We start from the raw sequence: 12273 nt of genomic DNA, 5'->3' as shown, positions 1-12273 counted from the left end.
AAGCCACTGAATGGAGCCATGAAAAATGTTGGCGTATTCATTCGTTTCGGCTACGAGTGTCACCATCACATCTATCGCCAGCCACTGTTGTGCACAGGGAGAAATATTTATATTTAAAAATTCAAAATAATTCTTGAATCATTTTAGTAATCAGTTAAATAGTATTATCCTTTTAATAACTATTTACAACAATTCCAAGAGAACGACATAAAGAAGGAAAGTTTTTTCTGTATGCACATTTTCCCTCCGTGTTGTCGTCACTGTTTATTTGGCCGCTTTCGTTTCATGTGCTTTTTGTTTTACGAGCAGAAAGATAAATCCATACGCCACCAAACTCGCGAGGATCTGCGGATAGAAAGTGCACGGAGCCAAAGGAGCCGGGCTCAGGTTAGGTCGACCGCCCGGCGATTCGGTCATCCGATTTATTTATTTATTTATGGTAACAAATTGCAGCGTCAACTTAATCACCGAACTCTATTAGTCTCGGTGGCCATTGTGCAGGATCCAGATCCAACTCATTTCACGGCTTTGTACGAAGTCATTTCTCTTGGCCCGCCCGACATTTGTATCTGAATCCGGGAATCTGCGAATCTGCAGCGGTCTCCGTTCCCCCGAGGCGGCACTCAATAAAACAAGTTTAATTAATTAATCATTATTCTGGCTTGGCATTTCTGCTTAGACTTTTCTGTTTATTCAAGTTATCCGAGTGGGTGGGAAGGTGGTCTTTGGATTGCTGGAGTGTGGCTTGAAGTCGATTGGGATTACAATGCTAAAACTTACGACTTAGTCTTGAGCAGTTCTCAAGTGTTCTGGCTTTCGCCCCCAACATCTCTGGACTCTTACACGATTCAAGGCTAGTCGGCGATGATTAATCATACTCACTGGCTGCCAACCCCTACACTACTCTACTCTGCTCTGGTTCTGGTTCTGGATCTCGGCTGATGCTAGGTTCTAACTTTAAGTACGATTCTTAGTATTGCTCACTGGATACACTGTAGATACACCGCAGATACAGCCGTCCTGCGGCGGCACAACAACAAGAAAACAAACGCTAATGCAGCTACTTACGACAAGGAGGATGAAAAGTGGCAAGGGGTTAAGGAGCGGGTTAATCACAACTGGCTGGGAAACTGAAAGTGGCCGACAAGCGCATCTACTTAACCTAGATGATGGTCCTACGCGGCCCAGGGTCAATCACATTGCGGAGTAGGTTCTACACAGAGAGACGCGATTAGGTCAAAAACTAAGCTTGAACGACCTCGATATTATCTTATCAATTAAAACGAAAAAATGTAATCAACATTTTTAAAGACCCATTTAAAGCGCTATCATCTTTCTTCACCGAAATACTTAAGGAAACAATATGCATGCTGAGTAAAGGAACACTACACTAGGCCTTAAGAAATGATTATCAAGAACTAGTCTAAAAAATAAAGTAAGTATTTTTCTAAACATTTGGCACCCCGAGGCGAATACTGATGGTTGTTTTCAGAAAACTTCGCTGATATCGAAAACTCGCGAATAAAGATAAATTCTATCATTCCACAAATTTCTTAGTTTACTTTGTAAATTTTGTCTACTTCTACGCAGAGCACAATGTGCCTGCAGTTTTCTCTGTGTAGCTGATTCTGCTAAGTTCAGGAAAATGACTAGCTATGTGAACTTGACGAGGAGGGGGGTTCCTATCGTGACTTATCTAGCGTTTTACCCTAATGCGTTTGATTGCTTTAAGCTGATGATTGGTCAGTTGCACACGCGCTATTCTGGGGCAGATTTTGTGGGCGTGTGGTAAAATAATTGCTTGGTGTTTCGCTTCTAATTGACGAGGACTTGGATTTGGACTGTGGACAGTGGACAGTGGACATTGGACAGTGGGCAATGGACAGGGCATCTTATTTATTCCGTGCCATTCACAGGCGCCTGCTGCTCCTCTTCCTGGGAATCGCCGAGGGAAAGCCTCGACTTGCCCGCTGTTTCCATGGATTTCCAGGTGCCTCCACTGGTGGCCTGCTGCAGGGAAATGCGAGGTATGGACTTGCAGCTGCCCAAGTTGGAGGTGCTATCTCCGGGACGGTCCTCGGATTCGGCCAGGGCGCTGAGGCTACAAGTGGGCGGCAGGATGCGGTGTGGAAAGCGCGGCGAACCCCTTACCCTTTCCCTTAAACTGGGCGGTTGCTGCACCACCGAAGGTCTCCGGTTGCTGGGCAATTGGAAGTTTACCTTGGTCTCCAGCAGTTTCACATACTTTCCACCCAACGTTTGGTCGCCCTGTTCCCCACCTGAAATAGTGGGAATGGGCAGGAAATTCGGATCCTTGGTAAGGTGATCCAGGTGAGTACCGCTTTTGGTCAATGAACCCCTATGGATGGGCTTTAGGTGGTTGCCATTCGGGTGCGAGGACGCCTCCGAGGGAATGGAATCCTGATTTGGATTATTGTATATGGCATTGCAGGACGCCGTTTGAGAGGAGGGAATCAGGCGGGTGAACAGACCCATGTGCGATTTGAAGGCCGCCTTCAGACCCTTTTGGTCCGCCAAGCTAGCCGTGGATCCCTTGTTGCTTGAAGTGGTGCGAGAAAATATCCCTCGTAATCGGTTCATCAAGCCGGTCTTAGCCTCCGTGGCCTGCTGGTGAGCTAAACGGAGGTTAATCAAGTCCTGTGCAGGCAGGCAAGCCTCCTCTAGTTGGGGCTGGGAGGCAAAGGTCACAGAGCGCCTCATCGGGATCTGCATGTACTCTGCTGAGGGCCAACTGGCCCGGGGAATCACAGGAGGCAGCACGGAGAGCAGGAGATTGGGCAGTATTCCCGAGATACTTGGAGTTCTGTTTTTACTGGCAGCCGGAGTCTGCGAAATTCCACTGGTTACCGTCAGTTCCGGCTTTAGATGACCTCCCCCAGTTAAGAGTGATGTGGACGACGAAGTTGTGGTGGAGGTGGTGGTTAGACCCGACTCGAGTAGCCTCTCCAGCTTTCGAATCTCGGCGTCCAGAGCCTGGATTTCCTTTTTATAGACTCTGTTTTGCACCTCCACTCGATACTGCAGTTCTCGGCGATCATCCACCACGAATCGGCGTGTGTTGCACTCCATCTTAAGGCCCATGCTGTGGATAACCGGATCGATAATATCGTCTAAGGGAGAAGGAGAGTTCCCAAAGGATTAGGACACAACTTTGGAAAAGTCCTGGATAGTATTTGGGATTATTTGGAGACTAGAACTTAAAAGTAGTTCCTAAATGAGCTAGATCTTATTGCACCTTCAAGCAATACTTACTTCTTGCCCAGATATCGTGGAGTTTTGGGATGAAAAGCAGACAAAGGGTTGCGGTGGTGCTGGTTAAAATCAGAGCTGTGATTGTGATGAAGGCCAGGGTAACTCGCTCCGAAATCAAGTTGGCCAGCACCACGACGATGGCGCTGGTGATGACCACACTGTAGACAGACACTCCGATGTACTGCGAGTCATTGAGAGCAGGGATCTTCACGTGGCGCGTCTCCCAGGCCATATAGACACCCACCACAAGAAGAAGGCCTTTGTAGGCGTACAGGACACTCAACCACGTTTGCGTGTGCTGCGAACGGCAAACCTCAACCTAAAATAAATGTGTGAAAAGCGATAGATATTCACAGATTTCAATAAGATTAATCCTTGTTTCACGTGATAAAAAGTAATCCGATCATTTTAAACAGATTAATAATTATCTTACCTGAGGCTGGTAAACGACACTTCGATCACTCGCACTGATCTCGAGCGTCAGGTTGTGAAGATGGCGCTCCATTGGATCGGTGACCACCCAAAGGGTTACGAGCAGCGCGTCCACCAGAAGCAATCCGCCGACGAGCAGGATCAGTTGGATGTCCTGCAGCATCTTGTCCTTGAAAACGCTGCCGGTTCGCGTGAATATCCGGTGGACTCTGTAGGTCTTGGCAAACATCGATCCAAAGGCCAACGAGAACCCGGCGGAGAGCAGATAGACGCGGGCCTGGCGAGCATGATAAGCGGATGACGGGGAAGGTCAGGTTAGGGAGAAAGTACTGTAGCAGCAGCAAAGTAACACACTAAGTGTCATGTCAGGCAGACCCAAAGAAAACAAGCCGGCGGCAACAATGGGGGAAACAAGTCATCAATGGACCACAATTCTCAGAGTGCTTGAGACTTTGTTGTGCGTTTCAAATTTATGCAAATAAAGGAATATCACAAAAGTTGTAAATTTCCGTGTCATGTGTTTGCATTTCCCTGCCACAAGCCTCAACAAAACAAAAACAAGCAGGCAACTGGAAAAGCGGAACGCCAAGAGAAGTGGTTACAGAAACAGAAACAACAGCGACCAGCAAATTTCCCAGGAGTGGCGTTCGAGGTAGTTGTTAAGGGGGCAAAGTGGAAAGGCGCAGATCGGGATGGAGAGCTCGTCAAACTCGACTTGGCTTCTAGCTTAAAGAGCATCAGATTTGCAGCGAAATCGGACGGCTATTTATAGCCAGCAGGGGCAGTCGTGTATCTTGAAAATACACGCGGAATACTCAATTTTCAGTTTTAAAAACCTCTTTGAAATAACAAAAATTTATAAAAAGTCGCCACAATTATCGCCATCTTCGTGTATATGAATACGACAATTAGTTCAAACAGTATTTCTTTCAGTGCATAAATAAAGCAAACACATGAGCGCGACTCGAAAGTTACCAGCCTGAAACTGAAAGTCATATTTGATGAGGACCCCACATGCTTGCTTACACACAGAAGCCCGTCAAAGTCAAACAAAGACGGCTGAGAGGAAAGGCGGATGAGGATGCGGATTCGGATAGGAATGGGGATAGGGATGGAGATGCCGGAGCCGAAGGATAACAACTCACCGTGCAGACCGTTGCGAAAGAGTCCTCCGCCGAGGGCAGCGTCGAGTGGTCCAGACCCAAAAGGATGACGGTGGCGTACACAAAGATGCAGCCCACTGCGGTGATGTTACTCAGCTTCGGGCTGGAAAGTTTAATTGCCCTGTGGAGTGAGAAGGGGAGTGGTCATGGTTATAAGCTGAGGCGTCGCAATCCTTTGCAGAAAAAGTGCATAGTAACCGTAGAGTGCGAAACATATATACGAACGCAACTAACGATGGGTCAAGAAAATAGGTGGAAAGCCAAGCAATTACTTCCCTTCAAAAACCGAAACCAGTTACGTGTGTAATGGGTTCAATGGGTTGAGCACCGAAAGCAGTTAACTCATCATGAAATATAAAGAAAAAGACCGCCCACATTCTCTCGTTTATACGGGCACTAAATATTTTATAGGCGTTTAATGAAAAATAATATATTCAAAAAATCAGAGGCCATAAAAAGAGTAAGCCAATGATTTATGTACTTATCGCCTTACTTGAGCTTCCGAAAGTGCAGATTGAACGCCAGGAAGGCGATGGCCAGGGCGATTCCCACGCTGGAGAGGGTGGCGATGGTGTAGAAGGCCAGTGGGGCGATGGTCGCCACCCGCAGCTTGAACACCCGCTTGGCGATGGGCACCTGCCCGCTGTGCCACTTCACCGGCCGGCAGCGGGGACACCGGAAGTCCAGGGCATCCGTGGCCGGATAGTAGAGGGCCACTGGTTCCAGCAAACCGCGCTGGATTTGATAGAAGGCAGTGGTGCCAACGCGATCTGGACCGCTGAAGGAAACGGGGCCCTTACAAAAAAAGAAATACTCGTGATGAACTAGATTTAAGAACCTAAGCTAAAAGTTAAATGGGTTGGAGGAGTTCAGTTGAAAGAGATATCTTACCGACACTCCCAGGAAGTGGAGCTTTCCCATTTGCTGCAGGAACTCCCAGGCCATGTCGCTGCGGGTGTAATCGAATCCGTCCAGCTTCGACTGTTCCTCGTTTCGCCGCCAGTGCTCCTCAGCGGCTCTCAAGGCCAGGGCAATGGCCCACACGGCGTCGTAGGTTTGCGGCGCGTACTGCGAAATCGCCTCCGGAAAGAGGTGCCCTCCGCTGATGCCTCCCAGGCCCCTCCTCCTCCGCCGACGAGCGTCAGATTGCGGTGCAGCGATACTGATCCTGGAGCCAGAACCGGAGCCAAATCCATCCTGGCCGTGGAACTGGGCGGATTGCTTGCGCAGCTGCGAGTTGAACATGTGATTGTTCTGCGAAGTGGAAACGCGATTAAACAAGCCTCGAATGCCGCCAGTAATGAGATTGCCTATAGCAGCTACCACTCCTGCCCCAATTTCATGACCAGCACTAAAAGAGCCATAAAAACGCGTCTGCGATGGTGAATGCGAATGCGATGACAGGCCGGACTTAGGGGGCTTCCCGCTTGGCAATCACCATCGCCATCGCCATCGCTGAAACCATCGCGAAACGCAATCGCAGCCTCGGGATTGTCTAATCAAATAAATCATTTCATTTCGGACACGCACAGAAAGACGGACAAGACAGGACAACGGGACGGACAAGATAGTCGCCTGTGAATAAGGAAAAAAACATGGAATAAAAGTTTCGGCAATTCTGGAAAATGTTGCTTGAAGCTGCCTTTGGAAGTTGGGTTTAATCCAATTTTGATACCGAAATTTATATGCATGTATAACTTAACAACAATCCATTCTTGAAATTCATCTTAATGCTAGTCTTATACTAATCATTATTTTAAGATTTTTTATTTTCCCTTTGAACATTCAACGCTATTTTCTTGCAGTGCACCTCCTCAACTTACCAGTCCACTGTAGCTGACGTTATTTCCAACGATGCTGTTGTGCGTTGAGACCACGATGAGGTTCTCGACGGCCAGCTGCAGTTCGTGGTTAGAGCAGGCGGTACGCTGGTCCGGCCACCACGGAGCCCCCATGCTCTCGTGGAGGATCCAGGCGTAGTCCGCCCCGAACATTCGAAGCCTGTAGGCCTCGCACAGGATCTGGGGGGCCAGCTCCTGCGAGAAGCTGCCGATGATGATGCGCGTGTCCGTCTCCTGTGGCGATACGAACGAAACGGAACGGCATATGCCCATTTGTCATTTGTCATCCTTCGATTAGCGCTGATGCCACCCCACACTCAAAAAAAAAAAGAATGAGCGACAATCATGCTGGAAGAGGTTCTCTAGGCGATGTGGTCTGCTAATGAAACATTTATCCATGCGGGCTGAACGAACCAAAAACTTGTAGACAAACTTAGAGAAATAAGTTAAACAAAGATAAACGTAATTATAATCATATGAAACGTTTTTAAAAACTTAATAAGGTACACATGCAAATAATTTGGTCTATTTAAATATTCCTCGAATATGTTCATTTTTATATTTGTTCATGCATAAGCTTTTAAAGTAAACAGAACAGAGCTCGCACCATTTTAATTTAACCATTTTCGAAAATTAAAATTTAGTTAAATTTAATGTTGGTTTTCCAAACAAATATTCATAAATGTTTACGTTAAACTTTGTGTATACGAGTATAAAATAAAACGAAAACGTGTCTTTAAATGGCCATTTGTTGCTCGTACGTGGTGCACTTGTGCACCCTGAGCTCACCCTAAGTAGCAGCAGCTGCTCCTTGAAGTCGGTGGCCGCAAAGGTGATGGTGGCGGCACAGGATATGTTGGCCGCCTCCAGCTCGGTGACCAGGTTGTTCACCGCCAGCGAGTGAACCTCCTCGTTCTGCGAGAAAGTGGTCACCGTGCCCCAACCAAACTTCCGAATAAAAGCGATGCGCGCCGGATTGTGCGAGGAGTCCGGGGCCACCGTCCTGTAGAAGTAAGGGAACTCCCGCCTGTCGCTCAACGCCGGCGATGTGGAACCGAAGGATACCTTTCATCGAACGAAATCGTTAGACTATCTTTGTGTACATGGGGTCGCTTAAAATGCAAGACACGCTTCTAGAAATCCAGCCCTCTAGGTCATGTGTCTTCCCAGTTTCCCCACTCATTTAACACACGCACAGCCGAAATGAAACTTCAAAGGCCAAATGCAAATGTTCTAAGTGAATTTGTGGACCTCATAATTTGTGGGCTGTGGAAATGTTTATGGCTCAAAGGTTTATGGGGTGCTGGAATCGGTTGGATTCCGCAGCATTTATGCTAATCGAGCTACGCACGTGAGTTGATTAGATTTTTGAGAAATTGCCCGATTACGAGGAGTTGCTTGGATGAACCGAGCGAGCTGGATTATTTGCATTTTAATCAGTCGCAGATGACTCACCTGCACGATGTTCCAGTACGGCACCACCTTCGCCAGGCTCTCGGTGACCTCCGAGCACGCCGATCCCAGCAGCATCACCATCCTCGTCGAGGGCTGTGTGTAGATGGCGTGGAAGAAGCGATCCACGCCCACTCCAGGATCACACTGATTGTCGGAGCAGGAATGTGTGAAGAAACGGAGGAGCAAAGGACACCACATCAGAGATGAGCAATGGAGGGCAGGGCAAATAGCAGGGGCAGAGGCCGTTGCTCGCTGACTCGTTTCGCCGCAATAAAAAGGCAACATGATGGCGCAATAAACATTTTTAAAATGTCGACTTTGAGAGAGGCACAGCCGGAGATGCGGCTCCAGATATGACAGTCTGTTTAAGGTCGCTGTGCATATGCATACACTTAAAAAAATCGTTGGAAAACCTAGTTCACTAAGTGCTGACATCACAGTCGAGGTGTTTTGTACTGACGCTTTAATTTATCAGAAACTAAGCTACTATTCCTTTTTTCTTTATTTTTACTATCAAAGGAAACAGTTTAATTGTAGAATGTGGCTTTAAAACACTACTACTTCACGAAGTTAAAAATGATTGCTGTTAAATAGTTTACATAGTTGGTAACTTAGTCAGTGGCATTGCTTTTCTTCAGTGACAGTGTGTTGTACATTTGCGTGCCCCATCAAAACCGGCAACGACTCATCGCAATAAAAGCGCGAAAGACGGAAGGTTGATGACATATTTGCCTCTCTTTTAGGGCCACAGCCGCAGCTGCTATCCGCACTGTTCTTGTTGTTGCAGATTTTCTTATTAAGTTTTAATGTTGCACGCGCTACTGAATGAAAATTCAATTTCGTAATGGAACTGCGACGCCTAGAAGTGGCGCCCAACGTGGGGCAAACGGCTACGCCACGTAGGAATGACATTCTCACCTGAGTATCGTTGGTCACGAGCTCGAGGGTGTAGCCCGGCAGCAGGCGCTTGCGGTTGATGTGCTCCACGGCCATGGTGGCAGCTCCCAGTTCGCTCAGACCATCCGGACGTGGTCCCCGCGATGTGGACAGCTCAAAGAGTCCGAGCAGCACGATTTTGCCATGATTGCGCTGCATTTCGGCCGGCGACATGCGGCGCTCGCTTTCGAACACCTGGTTGACCTTCAAGTATCGCTGCCTGGGGGGCAGGTTCAGGAGGTGGTGGGCGTGGGAGGCATTGGTGCTTCCGGGCAGATTGCTGTGCGAATTGAGGCGCTGCTGCCGGCGTTTGACTTTCGTCCGTTTGTACTTCCAATCGGAGCGCGGTGGAACCGGAGTCCCCCCGGCAGCCACAGTCGATGCCGATTCTCCGGGTGGCGAGCTGACTGGGCTGGATGTGCTAATTGAGGCAGCACCTGGCCTAATTGCCTCGTAGCCCAGGGCCTGCAGCTCGGCTGATGACTCCATGGCAGCCGCAGCCGACGTTGCCCAGGCAAGGGCCAGGACTAGCCTCAGTCCCACGGCCGGCCATGGACCGTATCTGGTCCCTTGGACCGGTTGAATTATGCGCATCCCGTCGGCAATGGCCAATGGCCCATTAATCACCAAGGCATTTGAATCGCCGGCTATCAGAGGCTGCAGCAACAAACAAACACGAGCCACACAGCACAGGACACCGGAATATATATCGCCTTTTTATGCACTCTGCCGACAGGATACGCTTATCGTGACTCTTCCGACGAGCGGCTCTTCCTTCTGCTCCCGCCTCCCGTATCGGCGTCAATTTTATCGCCTTTTTATTGGCCTCACTTTTGCTCGCATTTTGTATCTTTTTGCACATTCACTCTGCAAAGCATTCGCCCATAAAAGTATGCAATGCTAAGGACTTTCTCGATAGGTCCGATTGACAGGATTGAGTAACACGTGAAAAAACTACACGCCATTCGCTAACTTTCAGTCACTTTTCGTAGAGTAAATGTTTATTTTTATTATGCACTGTTTATCAACGATTAACACAATTTAGCTGAATATTTTTTTGCATTGGTATGTGATTTTATCGAAATGTATTGTGAATCTACATATATATGTGAAAACATTGATTTTTTATGAAAGTGTTAAAGCGAAAGTTCATTGAAATACCGAAACAATTGTCTAGGGAGCACAAAAGGCATTTCACACCAATTTGGCAGTCGAAAGGATTAAGGCTTCGATGAAATGGACACACCGCGCCGCTCACTTCTCTGCTCATGACTTGTTATGTGCCTGCCACTTGGCCATTATTTTTTATGCTAATGGCCAAGCATTTTGCGCTTTCATTGCGGGCTTTTGGACTACTTTTTGTCGAGTCTCACGCGCCACAGATTTCTGTGGCGAACGTTTTTCGCTGTATGCGCGCGTATGCATAATTGTTTCGAGATTACCAACTTGCAGTCCCTTTGCCGCTTTCCCGCTTTTCCGCACTCCCACCCGCTTTTCCGCCGCCCACTTGCCCGCACCTAAGCCCACTTCATAGACGCTTTCCTTCGCGCTTTCTGCTTTCTTTTCTGCTTCTCCCACAGCACGCTTTTCGCTGTTCGCCTAAAATAACTTTTTGGCACATTTCGCCGTGAAGCGCAGCCCGCTTTGTTTTGTCCTCAGAACAGTGGCGTGCCCCGAAGGGGGTTCCAGCCCCACTTAACCCCTCCCTGCCACTCCTTAGCCCCTGGGTGCACCGCCTACAGTTGACATTTGGCCTATACTAACCCGTTTGCACAGGGCTACTCGTGCAACTAACAACTCATATTTGTACGTGCACTGGCGGAAAAATTATAGAGTTCGCCAGTTAATTTTCTAAGAGACCTTTTTCTTTTAACAAAAGTTGCTCGTTGTCGATTAAACTGGTTGTCTGGTTTATTTAAACATTTAAGCTGCATAGGCAAGTCAATTTAGAATTATTTTCAATTAAACAAAACAACATGAGTGGATGTTTAAGTTAAGCTAGCTTATCATGTTATCAATATGGACAGCTTTGTTTAGAAATTACGTTATTAAGAGTAGCGATGGCCATGCCATTCAAGCTGAGCTCAATTTAGTGTATTGACAATGACTGAGCAATAACAATGCGAAAACACTTCAACAATCAAATCGAATTAATATATTTCATTGAGCCAGTCTAGTTTTTCAAGTACAAATATACTTGAGTGGCTATTATGTTTTTAAAAGGGTTAAATCCCTTAAATGTGCATGTTGTTCATTATTATGTAAGCCTACTAAATAGTCTTATGCAATAAATTTCACTCTAGGCTTTCTTTTTTGCCAGTGCAGTGCACATTTGAGTATATGAATATTTAGCTGCTGCTCTGCTCTAGTCCTTTCTATTATTCTGCCATATTTCACAATTGTTGCCGTGGTATTTAAACCTGCACTTATTTATGGCCATGTGTGTGTCGGCGGCCCCCTCGGCCCCCTCGGCCGCACCCTGCCGCTTTAGTTGTTATTTTCATGCTTGACATAAATTATGCAAAATGCTGGCTGCATTTGTAATTTAGATTCCATACTTCGCTGTTCGTCGTGTGTAAACTGCAAGCTGCAACTACTGGCGAACTGGTGGCAAAAAAAGAAAAGCCAGAAGAGCTGATATGGAGTGTGCTGAGCACTTTGCCCATTCGGAGATCCAGAGATGCCATCCGAGATGCGATGTCAGAATGCCTGATGCGATTTGTTATGCAGCCAATACTCAGCTGCAGGCGGATGAGATGGGTGTGGGCAAAATAGCTTTGGGGATTTCCACAGGGATTACCACAGACAATGCAGATCCGCTTTTTCGGGTTCACTTAACTAAAACGAGTATTGTCTCTGCTCAGTCGTGGGAAATTACATTCATAAATATTGCGCATACGACACTGGGCACACACACTCGCACTGGCACACAACAAATGACGATTTATTGGCATATCATACATATTCAAGCCACAATTTCATTTGTTTTATTTAATTTGCCATTTCGGCATCAAATCACGCACGACGACGATGGATGCTTATATCCTTCGAGGGTTTTTATCCGGGTCTTCTTTTTTTAGCGACTGCGAAGTGCCACCAACGAGCTCCAGACCGCAACTGTTGGCCGCCGTCCAAGTCGCGCTGCTTTTGTCAGACGAATCACAGATTGAAAG

At 47.3% G+C, this 12273-nt stretch overlaps 1 protein-coding gene across 3 annotated transcripts; it reads right to left on the bottom strand.

The window, feature by feature from the left end:
* Window positions 1-663: 663 nt before the first annotated feature.
* Window positions 664-12273, bottom strand: LOC117150398 (gamma-aminobutyric acid type B receptor subunit 2). Of its 3 annotated transcripts, none has more exons than XM_033317260.1 (11): window positions 11659-12273; window positions 9083-10196; window positions 8165-8308; window positions 7499-7774; window positions 6692-6943; window positions 5760-6122; window positions 5362-5663; window positions 4851-4989; window positions 3707-3982; window positions 3274-3592; window positions 664-3131 (listed from the first exon to the last, which is right to left on the bottom strand). In XM_033317260.1, the coding sequence occupies exons 2-11, from the start codon at window positions 9692-9694 to the stop codon at window positions 1897-1899; spliced, it is 3918 nt and encodes a 1305-aa protein (XP_033173151.1). In that variant the 5' UTR covers window positions 9695-10196; window positions 11659-12273; the 3' UTR covers window positions 664-1896. The 3 variants fall into 3 exon arrangements, with proteins under 3 accessions (XP_033173151.1, XP_033173152.1, XP_033173153.1); XM_033317261.1 differs by having other exon boundaries at window positions 9083-10117; window positions 12124-12273; XM_033317262.1 differs by having other exon boundaries at window positions 9083-10082; window positions 11901-11916.

Source organism: Drosophila mauritiana, chromosome 2L (assembly GCF_004382145.1).
Source record: "Drosophila mauritiana strain mau12 chromosome 2L, ASM438214v1, whole genome shotgun sequence".
In the NCBI taxonomy this organism is placed as follows: Eukaryota; Metazoa; Arthropoda; class Insecta; order Diptera; family Drosophilidae; genus Drosophila; species Drosophila mauritiana.
This window is presented reverse-complemented; position numbering and strand designations above follow the sequence as displayed.